The following is a 23,416-nucleotide window of genomic DNA, read 5'->3' as shown; positions in this document are numbered from 1 at the left end:
CGATACTTTAATTTTGTTTAAAAAGCGCCACACCAAAACTATAATGACAACGATAGTTGTAGGCTAAATTATGTAGTTTTGATCACTTTCAGAGACATTTTATGAATGATAGAAATTTTGACAGCCATTCAAAATTCATTAGAAGCACAGGCAATTTTCCTCATATTCGCCCTCGGAAAATGTTGGAGATGGAGATATGGAGACTAGGCTAGCTGGCATTATCTCAGCAACAAATACCCTGACTCCTTAGAATTAATAATCATTGTCTTATTATCCATGCAATCGTCTTTCAGCAGCAGTGAGATGGGGCTCTCTCTCCCTCTCTCTATCTCTCTCTCTCTTCCTCCGCATAGGCTCTAACACAGGCTCACACACAGTACTGTGCAACGTGTGTTTGGTGCTACTGTTTCAGAACAGAACTGTTTATTAGTGTGGACACTCACACCATTATCATTGCCGCTCAAGGAATAGAGATTAACCTGTGTCATGACATACTTTTTATTTGTGTTTGTGTGTCTGCTCATGAGGTCTGCTCTGCCGGGAAAAAAAGTTATGGCCATTTTTGTATACCACACCATAGACAACTAATATATGGAAACATTTTAAACTTGCTTTAAGTTAGTAGCATGTGAGATGTCAAACTAGGGGGTTTTCATGATTCTGATTCCATTCCAAGCATTAGTTTTGCATGAAAAACACTCCTTGGCCTAAATTCGGCCAATATACTTACAGTTATCATGCCCTTAAACTTAAAGATTAAACAAATTAAACAAATGTCTTTGCTTTGCTTTTTTTCCTAAATTTTTAACCCACTTTTTTGTAACCCCTGTGTCAATTATCTAATGTGATCCTGGGCTCTACACACCCTCCGCCAACCTAGTCCCCATATATGGGGGACATGGGGAGAGCAACGGACTTGAACTCATGCTTCCTTCATGCCTGAGTGTCCAAGTTGCTCCTTTACACCTGACAGGGGGGAGTTTCCCTGGTTGGACGTAGCGCGTGGAAGGAACACATTATTCCAACCAGTTCCTTTCCCCTCCATCAGGCACCCCGGCTGACCAGGGGGAGGCAGTTTAGAGACCAGGATTACTGCATGTTTGTTGTGAGGGTACACAGGGAGAACATGCAAACTCCACACAGAAAGGCCCTTTCGCCAACCCAGCCTCGGGTATGGGCACTGATGACGTGGAGGAGGAAACAAGCTGCCAGCACCCACAGCGTCCCGAGCTGGAATCAAACCCAGGACCTTCTAGCTGTGAGGCGACAGCACTACCAACTGTGCCACCGTGCCCCCTTGATTCATTGAGTAAGTCAAAATTACATTTAAATTAAATCTTGAAAACGTCCAATGGCCTTACGTTGGTTTGGAGGCTTCTGCTTGGTCTGTCTGGAGCTTCTCCCCTCCCTCCACCTCCATGGTGCAGTACACAATCCTGTTGGGGGCCAAAGACTTAAGCCCCACCACCTCCATGATCACCACCTGCCAGAAGAAGAAGAAGAAGAAGAAGAAGAAGAAGAAGAAGAAGAAGAAGAAGAAGAAGAAGAAGAAGAAATTGAGTTGTTTTGTAGGTCAAAACAATATTTGTGGACTGTCTCATCTGACTCCAATAGGACACTCACAAAAAAACGATTGTGTTTATTGTCATGAGTTGTCACCATCCGAGTTGTCTTTGTCCGAGGCTTTAAAGGTCTTTAAATACTTTCTGAAACGTCTATGGGAAAAATGAAATTCTCTTCCGGGCCGCTCATCGGGGGTGGGACTGCGACGCTCTATATACTACAGTCAAATATTACTCAACTACAAGTTGAGTTGTTCAGTCAAAGTTTTACTATGGCAATGTAATCTGGCAATGTGTCCAAGTCCCCACTCCCTGAGCAAGACACTAACCAAGCGCCGTATTAATGACGTTCACTGCTCCTTTAGGAATGGGTAGGGTACACAGTATGTGCAAATATACATAGTGACAAAAACCCTCCAAGGAGAGGGGACCTAATTATGTATTTTTTAATTTATTTGACTTGAGTTAAAGTACAAGAGTACTACACCGATCTTCATTTAATTGGTCCTCACTAATGTTCATTATAATAAGGTAAAAAGGGTATCTTTGAAAAACAGGGTCCCGCACACTGTCAGACACTTGTCGCCAAAATGTTGCTCTTTAATTATTGGGTCGACGTTTCGGTCGATTAGACCTTCATCAGGACAGACATTATAATAAGGTACCATTTCTGTCTACTCACTCAGAAATTTCAGAAACCTGCCTACCAGTGACATTATTTAGTTAATGTGAGAATCTTCTATTATACAATATTATGCTAACTTTCCAGGAAGAGACAGCCTGCAGTTTCTATTAGATTGGATTCCCATCGATGATGTCGCTGGTAGGCAGGTTTTTGAACTTTCCACAGCCATCCTTTTTTTTTTAAATATTATATATATATATATGTGTGTGTATGTATGTATGTATTGTAGTGAGTATTAGTGAGAAGTGAGAACCAATTGTATGAAGATCGAAGTTGTCCTTTTAGTATTCAAAGGTAGAAATTACAAAGTTTCCCCCCAAATAATGAAATGACATAAATGACAAAAAAAATATATAAAAAATAATAGTGAAAATATCTGACCTACAAGCTCGATCTTGTATCTGCTATTTTAATGTTACTTAAAATAGGGCTTAAGTGGTTAATTCATAATGTACTTTATCCACTTCCTAGAAATATAGTGGAGTCAAAAGTGCAATGTGTTACTGTCCACCACTGCACAAAACCATAGTTGACACTATTGGATTAGAGGTATTGTGAAATGTGTAATGGACGGTACACACCTCCGAAATGCATTCCTCATTCCTTATACATGTTATGTTCTTTGTGAGTCTTAAACAGCGCTGCATCGTAATGCAAGACCTGAGATGTTTCCCTGCTTCCCTGGTGAGACATGCTGATAAGTGTTAACAAAGATGACTCACGTTCCCTGTGCTAAGGAGCTTTTTCCTTGTGTCTCTGTCTGGTACTCTCATACCTTCTGTTCAGACCTCCAAGCAGCTCTGCTGTCTGTTCCTATATTTAGGCTGGAGTAGAGAGGTGGCCTGTGACAGCTATGATTTATGAAGCCTGATTTATGCACATGTATTCTTACACTAAGGGGATGTAGAGCGTCATTGATTTGTCTTTCCTGCCTCTGAGCATTGCTAAAATTCGTTGAAGTCCCATTATTAGACCAACAAACACTGCATGCGTTTACATGGACAGATATATTCCAATTGTATTCACAATGACTGCTAAACCATAGATGTAAACACCACAATTGGAATACATTCCAGTATGGTATTATATACCATAAGCATTTGAATCAGGATATATTTACCATGTAAACACTATTTAGTAGTGCTGCTAGACCAAAGCACAATAAGCCTATCTCACAGAATTTCCCCGCCCCCTTAATACGCCCCCTTTCGGGGTTAGTGGTGATAGCGTGACGTCACTCCATAGACGCTACATGTTAACAGAGGTAATTTAAGAAGTCTACAACTTTTGTTTTCTCAAGGTAAGGTTTGTTCTAACTGTTCGAGCTGATTTACCATCTTGTTTGCTTCATAATAATATTGGTCTGTCACATTTTTACATTAGAAAATGTACTTAGATTCTCCAGAGAAAAAAACGTGTAAATGCTAATGTTAAATGACACCACTATTTACCGGAAGTGGGCGTGGAAAGCGGGCTGTGAGATAGGCCTATTGGCAAAATAGGGGGGGGAAAAGCGCCTTCTGTTGTTTCCGTTGAATTTGCCTCTGGGGGCAGCTAGGCCTCAATAGAATGTGTATAACAGGTTGTTGGCCCTTTTGGCATGCCCTCAGCCCACCACTTCCTGTGGTGCGCCTGTGTTTTCATTCCCACTATCAACAATGTACACGTTCTGAATGGCCCTGCTGACAGATTCGGTAGCGCAGCTCAGAGAGATTAGCGCAGCTCAGAGAGATTAAATTAACCCTGTTTTTTTTGCAGCACATGAAACTGGTTAAATACCAAAATCCTATATGGTGGTTTTCATGCAGATCTACAGTTGGAGGCCATCGATATTGTCCTTTTCTTTTTGCTGAGGTTTGCGTGATCTGCGCAAAAGGACAGTTAACCCATTTTGGGCGGGAACCCCTTTTGGTGTTTTAAACATTATGTTATAATTTAGCTATTGAAAAATAGCAGATCTACAAGCTCATAGCGCGCCACCGAGTGGCGCGCTACGAGCTTGTAGGTCTGCTATTTTTGAAAAATCGTGAAAATATTTATTTCAGAAAACTGGAGGATTTAGAAGGATTTTTTTAAAATTTTGAGGTCAGGCCTAAATGGGTCTTTGTATTAAAAAATAGCAGATCTACAAGCTCGTAGCGCGCCACCGAGTGGCGCGCTACGAGCTTGTAGATCTGCTATTTTTGAAAAATCGTGAAAATATTTATTTCAGAAAACTGGAGGATTTAGAAGGATTTTTTTAAATTTTGAGGTCAGGCCTAAATGGGTCAAAGGGACAATATCGGTGGCACCCAACTGTATCATATTCCTTGTATGTGCTGGTTTACCTCCAGAGTGAAGGAGAGGACCACGTCAGACTTTGACAGCGTGTTCTCGTCCTCCTGGCCCATGTCTATGATAGACGTGTTGTGCCCCCGTTTCATCTTCTGAAGTTTGAACTCCCCTCCTTTGGACACGGGCATGCTCTCCAGGTTAGCCATGAGCTGGTTGACGGAGGCCTTCAGCTCCTCGATGTACATGCCCTCCATCTCTTTGGACACAAATTTGGGGAACTTTCCACCCTGTGAGGAACCAGAAAGGACTGCAGTTAAAGCTTTTAAACAATGCACAGTGAATGGTAAATGTATTTTGTTCTACCTACGGAATTGAAAGATAACAGACCACCAGCAGCAAATACGCTATTCCGATTGATCGAGACATGTCACATTTGATGTTACATTAATTGTCTGTAAAACTGCTAAATGAGAATAGATAGTCCGGTAGTCTGGTTCGTAATTAGCAACCTGGCAACAAAAATATTGTAGCTACATTGAAGGAATGAACGAGAACCATGTATGGTAAAATATTTTTGGCAGTTAGCCATGGTAAAAGCAGAAGCATAATGCACTGTAAGGAAGTCAGTTGAGGAAATACCTGTACATGAAGCCTCATACAGTATATCATGTATATGTAACTATTTTTTTTTATGAATAAAATGTAATGTTGTCCAAACTGTATGGTAGAATACTGTATGTCAACCCATTAAAACCCAGCAAAAAACATAGGTTTTTCAGAAAACTGTTACGATTTAGAACAGTGCTTCTCAAAAGTGGAAAAAGCATTACAAGAAATAGTAAACTGAAACAGCACTTGAGAATTCATAGAAGAGCAAAAGGAGCTAGGATGGAAAAAAACACCACACACACCACCATTCTTGACTCAGTGGTGGGCATGCCGCCCCACACATGATGCCCCTGGGGGGCATGCCGCCCCACACATGATGCCCCTGGGGGGCATGCCGCCCCACACATGATGCCCCTGGGGGGCATGCCGCCCCACACATGATGCCCTGGGGGGCATGCCGCCCCACACATGATGCCCCGGGTGGGCATGCCGCCCCACACATGATGCCCCGGGTAGGCATGCCGCCCCACACATGATGCCCCTGGGGGGCATGCCGCCCCACACATGATGCCCCTGGGGGGGCATGCCGCCCCACACATGATGCCCCGGGTGGGCATGCCGCCCCACACATGATGCCCCGGGTGGGGGGCATGCCGCCCCACACATGATGCCCCGGGTGGGCATGCCGCCCCACACATGATGCCCCGGGTGGGGGGCATGCCGCCCCACACATGATGCCCCGGGTGGGGGGCATGCCGCCCCACACATGATGCCCCGGGTGGGGGGCATGCCGCCCCACACATGATGCCCCTGGGGGGCATGCCGCCCCACACATGATGCCCCTGGGGGGGCATGCCGCCCCACACATGATGCCCCGGGTGGGCATGCCGCCCCACACATGATGCCCCGGGTGGGGGGCATGCCGCCCCACACATGATGCCCCGGGTGGGCATGCCGCCCCACACATGATGCCCCGGGTGGGCATGCCGCCCCACACATGATGCCCCGGGTGGGCATGCCGCCCCACACATGATGCCCCGGGTGGGCATGCCGCCCCACACATGATGCCCCGGGTGGGCATGACGCCCCACACATGATGCCCCTGGGGGGCATGCCGCCCCACACATGATGCCCCTGGGGGGCATGCCGCCCCACACATGATGCCCCTGGGGGGCATGCCGCCCCACACATGATGCCCCGGGTGGGCATGCTAAAAACAAACATTAAAAAGACCATATCGCCCGAGCAAGAAGGTCTATTGCAGCAAAGTCTATTACTATTAGCTCAATGGTAAAAATGTCAGCAGGAAAGCGGGTAAAACAGGAGAGTTACATAGTGCTGCTTTAAGGTGAGTAAATATCCTGATGCCCCCACCCCAACACACACACACACACACACACACACACACACACACACACACACACACACGCACACGCACACGCACACACACACACACACACCTCCAGCACTTTATCACTTACTACATATTCAGTGTGATTTCAAATTCTAACATCTTGTACAGGATATGTTTCACTCAGAGTGAGATATCTAACACATTATACATGTACTGTATATCAGACTTTACTTTATCATGTGGGCCCATTTTCCATGTCTGACTCACCCTGGCAATCTGATCAGCCATCTGAAGACGCCCATCCAGTTCTCTCCTGATCTGTGCAGCCTGTTCGTCCAGGTTGTCCAGCTACACATAAACAAAGAGGAAAAGAATATGTAAACAACCAAGTATTCTGTGTATTTGTTCTGATATTACAGCTAGAGTCACATTAATATGTCAAAATTATAATAGATTATGTTAGGTAATTAGGTGTCGTGGGTACGAGTCCCGATCCCGACGACCTTTGCTGCATGTCTTTCCCCCCTCTCTCTCCCCGTTTCCTGTCTAACTACTGTACAGTATGTCTATCAAAGGCTAAAAGCCCGAAAAAGCATCTTAACACATTTTGACAGTTATACTCGTCCTATAAATGTATTATGCGGGGCGCTTATGACGAGTAGGCTCCTCTTAAGTCGTTTGATATCGCTATAAGAAAGCCATGCTGTGTTTCATTTTTGGAAGCGCTCCGGTTGCTACGGACGCTTGCTAAGGCCTCGCCAGCCAGCACTGCTTCTCCATAGCCATTAGCTTCTGTATTTGCTGCGGCCTTTGCACGCGCTTTTCTCAGAAACTACGGCACTGTCCGTGGTACTGAACAAATGGCCGATGTTCGGAGGTCATTTGTGATTATCTGGTGATCGCGATTGGAACATTGGCGTGTATATATATATATATGGGCTCTACAGTATATCACAAAATAAAGTGTAGGCCTTATATGTAACAAGAGAATAGGCTACAAAGAGTTAGCTGGATTTGATGCAGAGGCGTGACACTTTATTGTTAAAATATGTTTCTGAAAAATAGTGTTGATAGAGATAATAATCTTAAATGTATACGTCATCCACTACATAGAAACATTTTCAATATTAATAATAGTATGCATTCATTGACCACTATTGTGACATCTGCTGCTGTTCACTGAGTTTCAGTGCATTAAAGCATGTTTGTGACCATGCCAACACGGTCCTTCAGATCCAACAAGACCACAGGCCAGGTTGCCTACGCAGCAGTCACTTTGAGTCCTGTCACATCACCCTCCCCCGAACATACAGCACGCACGCACGCACGCACGCACGCACGCACGCACGCACGCACACACGCACGCACGCACGCACGCACGCACGCAGGCGCACATACACACACACACACACACACACACACACACACACACACACACACACACACACACACACGCGCGCGTGCTACCATGCAGTAACAATAACCAGTCATAGGCACCATGACACATACAATTCAATTCGAGCCGTTCAATTTGATGAAAGTGGACCTCTGGAGAAGATCCACTGTGTAGTAAGCACTAAGAACTGCTGTCCACGAGTGCACAGAGGGCAAATAAAACAATTAATTCTAGAGGCAATAAACAAGTTGCCCTGTTGACACAACCCATGAAGTCAGCGCTTCCCTTTGTGTTTATGTCACTTGCCCCGCTTATGTTGTTATTAGAGGCTGTGAGAGGCTGCAGCACTAATTCCTAATTTCTCCAGTGCACCAACAGCCTGCTTTTGAATGAATGAGTGAGAGGGAGGGGGAGGCGAGATAGTTGCTGCAACCATAAACGGTGGTTAAGTGTTGTAGCAGGGTTTCAATTATGGAAGCCTGGGGTGACACAATTAACCAGCAGTGGTTGCGGGTCAAAACAAAAGTGACCATGCAAGCCAGCTATGAGTCTGACCATGCAGCCTTGTCATGACTAAGACACATCAGTCTCAGGTTATGGAGGCTAATTAGAATGACATCTTATTCTATTCTCTGGGATCAGTGCAGAACAATGCAAACCAGGAGCACATTTTCAGTTCAATGGCACCAGAATCATTCCCATAACACCACAGGAATCGTGCTGCCATCACCATAGAGACCATGACTGGAGGAATGAACTATATCATTCATGATGTGCTGCTGTGGCCTTCAGATGACAGGATATAGATTTTCTTTTCTTTTTTTTCCCCTGTCAGCAAAATGGCAGTTATGTGACTATTTAGAGCATTTAAAAAAACAAGGGGTTAAACTAAAATTATAATTACATACATTTTTGGCTCAGAGAAATGAAAAGCTAATAACTTCCTGGCCCAGTCGCATCAATAATGAATGGAGAGAAATGTGCAGTATATCAGTTGACACAGGGAAAGAGATGAAAGGGCTGATTTCTCTCTCTGTTTCGCTCTTTGTCTCTTTTGTCTCTATGCTACTCTCTATGGATGGTTCTCTCTCTCTCTCACCCATGCACTTTCTTATACAATAAATACTTCAAATCAAAAGATTCACAATAAAATGCTCTCCCTTCAATGACCTTTCTTATTGATTCATTAGTGTGTTTAATGTTTATATATTAGTTTGAGTCATGAAAGTCTGCAGAAAAACCTCCTGGACAAGCCAACAACATTGTATTTAATAATCCTCAGAGCAATTCCACTGAGTGCATTGGTTTTAGTAGAAGCTTGGCAAATAGAAACGTAAAGGAATGGTATCATACTGACAGATAAGCTGATTTGCCACAACCAAGTGGGAATGAAATTATATTAAGGAATGATATTGAGAATCAAGACCGACAATGGAAGGTCACATATCACCTATTTCGCCAATGGTGCCGGAGATTAGCTGCACGGACGGACAGGGACATACACTGACACATACACACACATGGACAGACACACAGATGGACTGACACATACACACACATGGGCAGACACACAGACGGACAGATGGACGGACGGAGTGCAAAACATACTCTCCCCATGCCTTTGGCCTGGTGGAGACAATGAAATCAATTGAGATCTCTCGCTAATGTTTCCTTGGGGGAAAAAAAACATATATTGTATAATATTGTTGTTTCCATTTAGCAGTCTAGCGATTGTACATTGATTCCTGTAGAAGCTTGGCAAATAAAGTTGAATGAATTGAAACAAACAGATATGAGCTGATTTGAGACAAACGAAAACAAATACCATTAGCCTACACTACAACCAGGAATGACAATTACAAATAAAATATCACTTCTTGTGTTTGGAATTACATTACATACATTCCCTCACAAAGAGATCTTTGTCAGACAGACAGACAGACAGACAGACAGACAGACAGACAGAACTTCACGGTATATTATATGAGCACGCTGCTGTTATTATGTGATGGAGTGTTCTAAAACGCTCTGGTCTCCTGCTGTTGGGACTGGAGCCAGAGCTGACCTCTCTGTGCCTGATGCTATTTCACCCTCTCCTATTACATTAACAGGCCTTGTCTCTCAGGCTTTACTGTATTGATTCCTTGCCCCTTCCAGCAATGCCCTGTAACAGAGAACAAGCTGAAGTCACTGTGTGGCTGTTAGCAGGAAGGGCGGCGGCAACCAAGAGAAAGCTGTTGTTTTTGGTTCTGCCTGATAGTTAAGATATGTGGACGGCGTGCGTGCGTGCGTGCGTGCGTGCGTGCGTGCGTGCGTGCGTGCGTGCGTGCGTGTGTGACATGGGCATGGCACACACTGGCTCTGCGCAGCAGGAAAGACAGTCACTCCTTCCTTTTGCCCCATAAACTCAACTTAACTTGCTCCATCGAAGTTTAAGCAACTTTCATACGACAGTGAAGATTTTATCCATAAGTGAACATTGTTTACTCTGTTGCTACAACATTGAACAGTGGATCTCAACAGCCTCAGGATGGTGGATGGAATAGTGGATGGATCTTAATTCTTGTTACAGTCAAATCCACCTAGGAGCACCCATAGAGTTGGGAGCACCACACAACTATCGACGACCATGACAAATTGAGAAACTTAAAGCTGAATTCACCTAACTTGCAACAAAGTTCACCGTGCTGAAGAAGTTCAACTTTGTCTCTCGTCAAAAAATAAAAAATAAACAGATTGTTGGCGTTACATCACCTTGACAACTTGTACATCTGTTCTGTCTGGAAGCAAGTCCCTGATTGCACGATGACTCAGTTGAACGTAATGCTCTCTTATATGAGAATAAGAAGTTTACAAAGTTTAACTCCACCAAAAGGATATTAAGCCTTTTCTACTGAATATTGCTCACCTACAGTATACCGAGGTAAAAAGATGATGCTAGAATCCAGCAGGGCATACTGTAAAGCTGCTAGATTATGGATAGAGCTTTATTGATTACTGAGGAGAAATTCATCTTTTGGATATCACTGTCCTACGTCGGAATGGGGAATGGATCTATTCTGAACACATTTCTTCAGCCATCCACTGTTTCCTCTTCAGATGTTAAGACTTATTAGGGGCAATCATGTGATCAATTTACAGTACAGTATTATAAATTAATACTGTGGACAATGACATTGGAGGTGCGTCTGTGCCTCCAGCGACATTAAGGCATGTCTATTTTCATCATTTCATGAAACTTTGGCTGAGTCTGCCGACGCTAAATGAACCGACAGAAAAACATTAATGAATAAGACTACTAATGTGGGAAGTTGCGTAAATTCCTTTACGTTCGAAATATGGGCGATTGGGCGTATACATCTTAGTGAATTTTGATCATGCAGAAATCTACAGTATGTCTTTTCAAAACTCTGTCGATTATGCTGTGGTATATATTTCTTGTGCATATTGACAGGGCAGAAAATTGAGAAACCTCTGAGAGAAATCTGAGAGAAAAAGGAGCAAGGTAATGATTGGAGAGAGAGAGAGAGTGAGAGGGGGGGGGGGGGGGGGGAGTACGATGGGACGATGTGCAGCACTACCGTTTCATGGTGCAAACACATAAATACTGAATACACGCCACTATTATTATTAGAGCTTCCAGAAGACTTCCAGAAGAGTCTGCCCTCGACAGTGCCCTCTATATGACATAGATATGTCAATCTATTATAGTAACAAGTTAACCACCTGAAACATCAAAAAGGCAACTATGCAATGTCTCATGGGATGGCCACAAACTCTCCAATCTACTAGCCTGGGTTCCAGCCTGATTCGCTGCATTCCGTGATTTGTTTTGCCACTCGCTACTCATTCTGGAGTCTGGACAGGGTACATTAGTTGGGACAAAGGGACAAAGGGTGAAATCGATCCGTGGCTGGTCTGTGGTCCACCAGTTTGACGTCGTATCAATGCACACTGTGCACCAATGCTGTTGCCCTGCAACGCAAGTATCATTCACTAAACTCACCCCACACAGCCGTCAGTTGTTTTTGTGCTACTGAATCTGATTTACTGAATAAAATTAGTGTTTACTTTTTACCGTAGGTTTTACTCTCGAGTCTTGAACTGGAGCAATTATTTTCAACAGCTGAGAAAAGCATGGACAGAGTGGTGCTGGCTGATGACGTATCAGCAACAACGAGGCTACGTAACAAAGGGGTGGGACGATATGGGTACCTCACGATACGATATATATCGCGATATTAGGCCCTCGATAATATATATATTTTTCCGATATCGATATTTTAATAATCAATATCGATTATTTATCGCGGGAGGAAGTATCGATATATATATCGCAATATCGATATTTCAGCACACCCCTACGTAACAGGTGACGTTATGAAATCTAGTCAAACAGGAGGCTGGCCAGACTGAGTAGCAAAGTGACAAAACAAATCATGGAAGGCAGCGAATCAGGCTGGAACCCAGGATACCAATCTACACCACCCCGTGTGTCTTGGTTATTACACTCGACGTACAGGACACTCTCTTTCAAGAACCACCCTAAGAACACCAAAGCCATGGTTAATAACGCTTAACAACGCTCTGCACAAACTAGTCAACTCTTAGTGGGTTGAGGTCGGTGCAGATCTATCAACAGTCCCTGCAACTGCCACAGCAGCACCGTGTTTCTCCACAGCCAAGTATGCCTGCTCAAGGTGGAGCAGATCATATCACACCGAAATGGTCGACACAGCTTTAAATGGCACCTGCTGCATCATCATGGGATGATGCATGGATGCGAGATGATAAGACAAGTTCAACACCTGTGTACCTCTATGTCCTGAGGGAATTATTTGCACTCTGCTGAGTGCACTTTTCTCTTTTCTGGGGGGGGGGGGGGGGGGGGGGGGGTGGATCGTCAATATTAACTTAATTGTTGATACAGGTTCTGCTCATACTGGTTCTGCAAAGTATGAAATGATGCTGGCCAGATGGTATCTAAAATGGAAGACTGTCAGTGTGAACTGTCAGTACTGTGCATGTGCTTTCAGTCTTGGCCACTGAACAGCCACCCTGCTGCATTGCACAGAGTTCCTGTTTAGTAGAGCACATAATCAGACTTTTGCCACCAGCTGCAGCAGAACGTCTGCACTTTCAGCTCATAAATACTGACTGCAATTCTGCTAAACAATGGGACTTCAGAAGACATGAGACTTATGTGGCAGGAAGGGGAAAAACAAAGCAAAGAAACAACAACAACAACAACAACAACAACAACAACAACAACAACAACAACCAAAACATCAGGTTTGGGAGCTATGACTGCTGGTATACTGTACTGCATGGTGCTGAGTGCATTGCTGCGTGGTGGTGACTACTATCCTGCACCGCCTGTAAACGTTCACCAAGCTCTAGAGTGCTTTGCCAGTGATCTCTGACCGGTGCAACCCCATAACAACTGTCACAGTGCCACGGCTGGAAATCCAGCAGCTTGGCCTGTCATCAAAGCTGCATACCCACACCCCCCCAAGGAAAAGTTAATTGTCTCTTTGTATGCTTTCATTCTGAAATCCAATACCATGGCTACCAAGCAGTGTGGTGCAATGAACGAATGTCTGCTGCTTATCTGTTTTACAGCTTATATGAGAGGAGGGGCTTTGTAGCATGTAATGTGTGTGTGTGCGTGCGTGCGTGCGTGCGTGCGTGCGTGCGTGCGTGCGTGCGTGCGTGCGTGCGTGCGTGCGTTTGGGTGGGCAGTTCCTCCAATTACTCCACCTCTTTCCTGACATCAGTAGAGAAACAGACATGGTCCATGCAGGTTGTACACTACAGAACAAAAGCCAAGGTCAGTCGCTATGTAAGCTCCACTGCACCCCAAACTTATCAGGCTGGCCTAAAGGTCATTGCTGTCGTCTGTCCCACTGGCATGATGCATGTGGACAGGCATTTTCATAAACCACCAGCCCTGCTAAACCTCCCTCAATGTTAACGGAGCTGACAGCATCACTGCAGCTAACATAAAGGTGACGTTGCCTCAGTGTTAGCCAAGCTGACAGCAGGTCAAAGGTGCTGGAACAGAAGCAGGCGGGTAGTTAACAGCACAGCTGATGACAGCTTCCCAGGTGGACAAGACATTAGCTGCAGACAGCACAGAGGGAGACAGTGCGTCCCACCAAGAAATAGAGGAGGCAGCGCTCCTTTCGGAGCTGGATGAGACCTGGAATGGTCTATATTTAGACTTGCTACAGTATGTGTGAACAGACACTGAACAGTCCTGTGTGTGGAGGTGTGTGTGTGTGTGTGTGTGTGTGTGTGTGTGTGTGTGTGTGTGTGTGTGTGTGTGTGTGTGTGTGTGTGTGTGTGTGTGTGTATGTGTGTGTGTGTGTGTGTGTGTGTGTGTGGGGGGGGGGGGGGGGATTTGATTGATTGTTTTGATTGCGAAAAGATTTGATTGCAAGCATAATAGATTGATAGATGGATGAGATGGAGATACATACAGTATACCTTTAGTGATCCCCCCCCCCCCCCCCCCCCCCACCCACACACACACACACACACACACACACACACACACACACACACACACACACACACACACACACCCACACACACACACACAGAGACCTGCTTTTATTACGAGTCTAACATGCAAGGCATGCGCTAATTGTTATACTTATTTCAAGCCCTTGCGGTTAGATGAAGCGTTGGCTTCTCTATCAAAAGCAGTGATTTCTTTTTCTTTTTTCTTTCTGACAGACATGGTCCAGATTCCATGCTAAGCTGGTGGCATAGCCTTTCAGTTTAGAGGTTTAGGAGTTTAGATCCTTTACCCCATACAGTGTGCACAGGGCTCTAATCTAATGTCCCAACTAAGAGTTGCTGACTAGGCAAATTAGAGAGGAAAACAAGGTGGGGCTTCACTAATAGGAAGGTTATTTGTGTATAGTCTGTCTGTCAGGGGGCCCGCATGGCCTGTGATTCTTGGCTCAGTTGCCAGTGTGATTCTGACACACTGGCACAAGTAATTTAATGCGCAGCCACCTGAGATTGGGGAATATATTCAGCCAGAATAAGAGCTCATCCATGTGGATAAATATTCATGATCACAACCGCTGAGCATGAAAAATGAAGGGTTTTCAACCAGTCAGCAGTGTTTCCACCAATATAAATTAATACTACTGTAGCCTTCATGAAGCCAGTTAGCACTGTGACATTCTTTGTTATATGAACTACAATTTGATCACAATGGAATGCTAAAAAAAGAAAAGAAAAAATATATTTTTGGACGCCATTATTCCACGCCAAGAATTATAGCTATAAATAAAGATAAAGATAACTATCACTATATTGTATTCTATACTTTTAAGTCAAAACCTCAACTATAATGACAACAACAGTGGTGAATTAAAAATGTACAGGGCGTCACGTTCAACATGTCATGTTCAACACATCACTCATTTTCAACATTTGTACAGAACAACCATTCATCAGTGTGGATTCTCACATAATTATCATTATAGTTATCTTCATTTAGTTATAATTCTTTGTGTTGATGGCTTCTTCTGGATTCTCACATCATTATCATTATACATATCTTCATTTAGTTATAATTCTTTGTGTTGATGGCTTCTTCTGGATTCTCACATCATTATACATATCTTCATTTAGTTATAATTCTTTGTGTTGATGGCTTCTTCTGGATTCTCACATCATTATCATTATACATATCTTCATTTAGTTATAATTCTTTGTGTTGATGGCTTCTTCTGGATTCTCACATCATTATCATTATACATATCTTCATTTAGTTATAATTCTTTGTGTTGATGGCTTCTTCTGGATTCTCACATCATTATCATTATACATATCTTCATTTAGTTATAATTCTTTGTGTTGATGGCCCTTTAATCCTTGGCTTGCTTGAGTTTGAGTGATCTGTGAAAATAGCGACTCCTACGCACAAGACTGACAGCCACTGTGTGATTCATGCACAAACAATAGCCTGGAGGACAACTGAGTGCAATGTCTATGAAGAAGCGTTCCAGTTTGATTTGGTATGCTTTTGTTGATGTAAACTCAATGTCAATGTTTCTTCTCCCTCTCCCTCTGCTGCTACTGGCACTGTCACTGTCACAACTCACAACCCAACTGTATAATTATAGTTATAAGAACTCATACATACTAATAATTCCTTAAAGCCTTTTATAATTACTTATAAAGTCAAGTATAATACATCATTGCTGCTCACTCACTGAACCTTTCTTTTGGCCAGGATCAATCCCTTTATAGAGGTGACTGTGTGTGCTTTAAGTAAAGTGAAATGTAAAAATCACACCCGTGTGAAGTGAGGGGCGCTCTAATCAATACTTATTGACCTTATACTAACCTTGAAACATACCTTAGTTACGTCACCAAGAATGGTGACGTATTATTGGCCAAGGGTTTCCACCGACATACCGACAGCCAATTTGCTCAGACACATATGACGTAATTCATAATGTACGTATGTATGAATGAACCCCTGTTAGGGGCGAGAGAAATAAAAAATATATACAGGGCGCTGCGCCTTTAAGAAAGGTAGGCAGTCTCAAACCGGTCAAACGCTGTGCAGCGTAAGCAGGAAGTAGGGTGACCAGATCCCAACTAACCAGATGTGGGACAAAGAGTGTGTTTGTGTGGGACAATGTGGGACACATGCAGGGTTGTGTCGTGCGCGTGAATAATGTGTATACGAAAACAAAAATAATATTTCTATTCCTCAATTAGACATTTCTATTCTGCCCCTCACATAGCATATCTATGCTTTGCCATCTGGTTGATTCAGTAGCACATAATAGGACTATGATGATAATAACTATAATAGAACTACTATGCAAATAAAATAAACTTAACAGAAATGCATTTAAATGAACTATTATTGGACAAACAGGACAATAGACCAACCAACCAACCAATACACAATACACCAACCAACCAACCAACCAACCAATACAACTGGACAATACACCAACAAAACAACTGGAGAAAAATACACCAACCAACCAACCAATACAACTGGACAATTCACCAACCAACCAACCAACCAACCAACCAACCAATACAACTGGACCAACCAACCAACCAACCAACCAAGGGGCTTTGATTTGATTGTGAAGGCATGAATTACAACCAATAAGGAACCAATAAATAAATGTTTACTTTATCAAAGTATCCTCCTCCTAACAAAGCCAACTACTGCAAATTATTTTTGAAATTATACAGGTAAAATAAATAAAAGATAAAATAAAATAAAATTGGTCAGCATTGGAGGCAACTCATAATAAATTAAATTGTAAACACACTTCTCCACCATAGCAGCACAGCCAGGATATACACTTTGTAGGTGTTTTTAGGTGTTTATGTTGTCCATTACAAGTCTGAAAGTCTCTCAGTTGTGTGGTAAACACTAGTTAGTTCAGCTGCTGTTACCTTTTCTTCTTGTTTTGGTTTTAGTACAAACGTGTCCATGCACCGTGAAGCCTCCTTTTGATCAACACATTGCTTCACGTCGTTATTCACCTCCTCCGTGTGTCACTGAGAAACGACTCTAATTACAAATGTCACAGAAGACTCTTTCAATATGCCTTGCACTGCATGGCTTCTTCACCCACGGATAAATAGTTTCCCTGTGCTTGTTGTAACTGCACTTCATTTTCTTCCCCTTTCTCCTCCATGTTTTAGCTAAGACGCTAACTCGTTGTACTGTGTTTCGTGCGTTGTTTTGTTTTGGTGGGTGGGTGTTCACCAGAGGGAGTGCAACGAACCATGTACAACCCAGATTCGGCACAAACAAGGGACTAAATTCTTTTCGCTCCTATGCCACCAAAATGTGGAACGCCCTACCAACAGTCATTAAGACATGCGAATCCCTTGACTCCTTCAAAACCGCTCTCAAAGGGCACCTACGGACGGCTGCAATTCGGAACTGGCCCCTGTAAAATCGGAATCCCTCAAACACGGACGCAAGGACAACACAAGAGACGGTCGCGGCCACACAGCCAACTCAAGGTATGGCCACTGAGCCGACTTGGGGACCCAACGCAAGGACAACACAAGAGACGGTCACGGCCACACAGCCAACTCAAGGTACGGCCACTGAGCCGACTTGGGGACCCAACACAAGGACAACACAAGAGATGGTCACGGCCACACAGCCAACTCAAGGTACGGCCACGGAGCCGACTTGGGGACCCAACGCAGCTCCTCCAAGGAAAACAAACAAATTAACGGAGCTAAACGTGAATCCCCCCCACCGCCCACCCCTTTTTTTCCCCTCACTGTATATGTTTCTTTTCCCTTTTTACCTCCTTTATGATGAATTCCTGTTCTGGCCTTTGTCTATATAGAAGTGTCTATTTGTACGTCTCTAAATGTTTTTGATGAATTGAACATTGTGGACCCTATTGGAAACAAGTGTAATGCTTTATTGGGTCGTCCACTCACAGTTAACAGCCTTTGTATTGAGTTTGTGCTTGAAATGTACTGTAATTCTGCAAACTGTTTTCAATCAATCAATCAATCAAAAACTATCCGCACCGCATTGATTTGATTTCCCCCTCTCTGCCCGGCTGTTTGATTGACAGCCAATCCTACCTACCTACACACACACACACACACACAGTCACGGCCCGCCCCCTGGCCCTGTCATGACAGCCTCCACAGCTCCGCTGCTCTCCCACAGACCCACAGATAAAGCGCACATTTGAAAACCGGAGCCTGTCTATCATAATGCGGGACAACGTCTCAATTTGCGGGACGCATGAAAAGTCATTGAAATGCGGGACAATCCCGCACAAATCGGGACATCTGGTCACCCTAGCAGGAAGCGATATAATCACCACACTCAGTGGTGACTATATCGCTTGGAACAACAACAGATGAAAAGAAAAAATAATAATTTTCACGCGATTGAAGAAGATATCTAGCGTCTGATCCGCTGTGCGGGTAAAACGCTGAGGAATGCTCAAAATGGATATATATATATTTTTTGCACATTTTCCAGTGATCAATGGATTATCATCATCATATTATGGTAAGAAAACGGATTGGGCGGAATTCGCCTTTAAGGCATAAGACCTGGTACCACTTCACCACTTTTCAACCTATCTTCATATAATAGGTCCTCACTAATAATCATGATAAAATAGCAAAAAATATAATCTACTCGGTCTGTGTCTCATAGGAGGGCTGTGGGCAGTTCAGAAACCCGTCCACCAGTGACATCATCGATGGGGAATCCAAGCTAATAGAAACTGCAGGCTTTCTAGTCCTGAAAAATTGCAATGCGAAAATGGAAGTCATCGTTCTCACGATACGATCATAAAAATCTGTTTTCTGTTTAAAAAAGTCTGCCTAATGATGATGTCACTGGTGGACGGGTTTCTGAACTGCACACAGCCCTCCTATGAGACACAGACTGAGTAGAAAAAAATCGTGCCATTATTATTTATTAGTGATGACCTATTATATGAAGATAGGTTGAAAAGTGGTGAAGCGGTCCTTTAAGACACGCAAAATAGGGCCCTCTGAGTCAGACAGTCAGCAGTGCGACCTAGCTGTGAGAGCCGCATAGTGGACCGAACTCTAGATGTGAGGGCCGCGTAGCGTCCCGAATCTGTATATAAGGTTGAATTGCTTTTTCTTTAAATATAGTTTCCAAAACATAGGGATCATTTTAGTGAAAGTGTTGTTAGCTCTATATTCTGATAGAAGTTATTGTTTTGTGTGTGTGTGTGTGTGTGTGTGTGTGTGTGTGTGTGTGTGTGTGTGTGTGTGTGTGTGTGTGTGTGTGTGTGTGTGTGTGTGTGTTTTACATTCAACAATGTACACACACTAATGGGAGCCCCAGTGGAGGGAGAAGGCTGCTTCTGTGCGAGCTCCACTACATCTTGTCATTATAAGAGACCCTACGGCTGTGCCGTTTGTAAATTAGCTACGAGAGACCCTACGACTACGAGTGTGCTGTTTGTTTGTGGAACGAGCTTCTAATTTTTCTTTCCTGCCTTGATCCCCCCCCCCCCCCCCCCCCCCCCCCTCTTCCCTTTCTCTGTTTTCCGGGGATCGAACCGAGAACCTTCCTTTTCACAAGTGGGCGCTCTCCATCACATACTGTGTTGTCTGTTGGACTCACTTCTAATAACACACACCTTATATTAACCTTGTCAAACAGCCAAAATGATAGTTCAATGATTGCTGTCTGTCAGAGACTGATTTATTTAGATCTAGTCAGTAATGTGCCCATCCTTGAAAGTACAAACTAAATACAACCAACAGTTGTAGGTCCACGTTTTCTAGTAATCACAGTTACTGTTGGAAAACCACATATACGTTTACCGGTATTTAAATATTTAGGAACTGAATAATAAAATGATTATTATAGCCATGTGTATTGCTCTGAATGCGCTGAACGATTAGAAAGTTTATACATTTTTAACTACAGCTGTTGCAGTGGTGCATCCAGAGTATAATTACTCACTACTGTAGCTTGATATGTGAAAGTAAGTGCTGTGAAGATGTTTACTTTGAGTTGTGTAGATTCACAGGATGAGTCACAGCCTGCCCTTATTTGGACACCAGCTGTCATTGACTTGTTCTTGTTGTGACCAGGAAAATAGAGCAAACGGTTGAATTGACCTCTTTTTACTGTGCACACATTAACACATTATGCAAAAGCAGCCAGGTTTTTTTTAGACCTAAAACTTTCACTTGAACCAGATGCATTTGTCAAGTTAAACATGATCCATGCGTGCTACATGGGCCCAGGGGCAGGTCTTATCAAATTAAAATAAAATATCTAAATATTGAATCAAGCAAATAATAACTGTCTGGTGCACACAGGCATGAGTAGATAACAGATGCGATGCAAGTGATTACTGTGATATATTTGCTACATTTGTTAGTAAATTGTGCACAACAAAACTAACTAGATAAAGTGCCCCTCGGGGCACAGGTCTCCACCAGGGCAGGTCAGGTTGTGGCCTCCTGGTGGTGCTATAGTAGGCCAATGTGAAAAGTGTGCCATTTCTTCTTACGCCTTGGGTGGCAATTGGATGATTTGAGGCATTTTGTTCCAAAAATGTGTTTTGCAAAAATCCACCTGTTGGTGGCGCTATAACAGGCCAATGTGAAAAGGGTGGGATATATTCCTCAGCCTAGTAGGAAAGTCAGTGAAAGATTCCACATAAATTGCACGCTGCGTTCATGATTTGAGGCTTTTTGTTAAAAACGGGCCAATCCTGCAAACTTTGAAAGCCAATGTTAGCCAATTAGGATGGAATATGAAATATCGGACAGATCCGTCTTGAACACATGACTATATAGATAGTGTGTAACGATTTGCGGGATTTTTAGACAGAATTTGGAGGAGTAATTTAAAAAAAATGGTTTTTCAAAAGTTGGCCTCCTGGTGGCATTATAACAGGCCATCTGGAAAATGTAGAGGGCAGAGGTTAATCGTTGGCATCCAGGGAGTGTGCGTGCAAAATTTGGCACTGACCGGGTTAACGGTGCCGGAGATTAGCTGGTAGACGGACAGACACACACACTCACACACGGACTCACGGACTCACACACACACACACACACACATGGACGGAGTGCTAAACATACTCTCTGCCCATGCCTTCGGCCTGGTGGAGACAATAACCAAATAGGGACACAAAGGTGCATGGTGCTCAAGCAATGGCATGCATTTACCCAAAGTATACTGATTCCTGGAATAAAAAACGATTTCACTGCAATATGAGTAATCATGAAGATATAATTTGTACATATGGACAGTACAGTATACGCATATGTCGTAACCTCCTGATGGTCTAATCAGGTCAAGCATGCATCGTACAGCATTATGAATGTGTTACGCAGACTATCTCACTGGACATGGCAGGTTATCATCGCGAGTCAAGGTAAGTCAGACCTGAACTTGTGGTTAGAGTGTCCACCCTGAGACTTGGAGGTTAGGGTTCAATTCCTGGCCAAGTCATACCAAATACTATAAACATTTTACCTAATGCCTCTCTACTTGGCACTCAGCATCAAGTAATAATAATAAAAAGTAATAATAATAATAATAATAAAATGATTGAAAGAAAGAACTAGTGTATTGTCTGCGCGTGCTGCTTGCTTATTTTATGGACATACATACTGTTGACTTTTACAACTTTGTCATGAGTAATTCAACTAAAAATACTCGCACAAATAAATTGCATTAAACAGTGCTGCCGGGCGGGTCTTTGCGCAACCGCTCCGTCATTTAGATATATGCATAGGCCACACGGCTTGGTATTGAGCTTTAATTTGTTAATTTGTTTTATTTGTACGCAAATATAATACTGTCATTAACTTATTTCATGATTACAACTCTGGATCAATTCATTTGTCCCTCTTCATGTGCAATATTAGGACTGTGTGGGTCGAGGACAATGATTTGTGTGTCTTTATTGATACAAAACATCATGAACCAAGTCAACAAACGTACTGTTTGTCTAGTGTGAACGGAAGGGAAGGGAGTCATTTCCTGGTGATGATGAGTATTCCAATCATGATGAATATTTACAGTTGGAGGCCATCGATATTGTCCTTTTCTTTTTGCTGAGGTTTGCGTGATCTGCGCAAAACCCCTTTTGGTGTTTTAAACATTATGTTATAATTTAGCTATTGAAAAATAGCAGATCTACAAGCTCATAGCGCGCCACCGAGTGGCGCGCTACGAGCTTGTAGGTCTGCTATTTTTGAAAAATCGTGAAAATATTTATTTCAGAAAACTGGAGGATTTAGAAGGATTTTTTAAAATTTTGAGGTCAGGCCTAAATGGGTCAAATGATAAGGGACAATATCGGTGGCACCCAACTGTAGGCTACTACTGTAGGTCACAACTTGAGGAATTGTCCCCTTATGAAAACTACAACTCATACTGGCAAACCCTGTGGCAAATTCAGAAGTTTCCAAATACGCACACATGGGCCATGGAGGAGGACAGCATCAGAATGTATTATTTGCTCTGGTCCATGGTGCTGAATCCAACTAGTTTTATAGTGCAACATATTTTACACTGTAATATCAACATTGCTACCAATATTTATGTCACCTGAATTTCCCCACAGGGATCACTAAAGGTATATTGTATGTATCTCCATCTCATCCATCTATCAATCTATCCCCCCCCCCCCCCCCCCCCGCACGCGCGCGCACACACACACACACACACACACACACACACACACACACACACACACACACACACACACACACACAGAATCCAGTTGGAAGTAATCTCATGTGAACCGATAGTAGCCTGGTTAATAAACCAGACCGAATCAGCCGTTGGCAAAACAAAATTGCCTACCAGCGGATTACGGTCTGGCGAGGCTCAGTAGCACGCCTCTTTCCTACAACCGAGAACAGGTCGGACCAATCGGGACACGGTATGCAATATGGGCGGGCTTTGGTACAGTGACGTTCAATGCTTGAGACTTTTGACTGACAGTAGCTCTGACCAATTGCGTCAAAGAGAA

At 43.4% G+C, this 23,416-nt stretch overlaps 1 protein-coding gene across 4 annotated transcripts in view; it reads right to left on the bottom strand.

Annotated features, from left to right (window-relative positions):
- The window catches only part of cadpsb (Ca2+-dependent activator protein for secretion b), a gene marked incomplete at its 5' end in the record, with an annotated part of 108,424 nt that overhangs the window by 55,336 nt on the left and 29,672 nt on the right, over window positions 1–23,416 (bottom strand). For all 4 annotated transcript variants that reach the window (XM_079509182.1, XM_079509183.1, XM_079509184.1 and 1 more), the window contains 3 exons: window positions 1,362–1,483; window positions 4,575–4,808; window positions 6,752–6,832. In XM_079509182.1, the coding sequence (XP_079365308.1) occupies window positions 1,362–1,483; window positions 4,575–4,808; window positions 6,752–6,832 (437 nt within the window). The remainder of the gene's footprint in view (window positions 1–1,361; window positions 1,484–4,574; window positions 4,809–6,751; window positions 6,833–23,416) is intronic.

Source organism: Electrona antarctica (assembly GCF_951216825.1).
Source record: "Electrona antarctica genome assembly, chromosome: 9".
In the NCBI taxonomy this organism is placed as follows: domain Eukaryota; kingdom Metazoa; phylum Chordata; class Actinopteri; order Myctophiformes; family Myctophidae; genus Electrona; species Electrona antarctica.
Note: the sequence above shows the minus strand (reverse complement) of the source record. Positions and strands in the feature narration are given on the sequence as shown.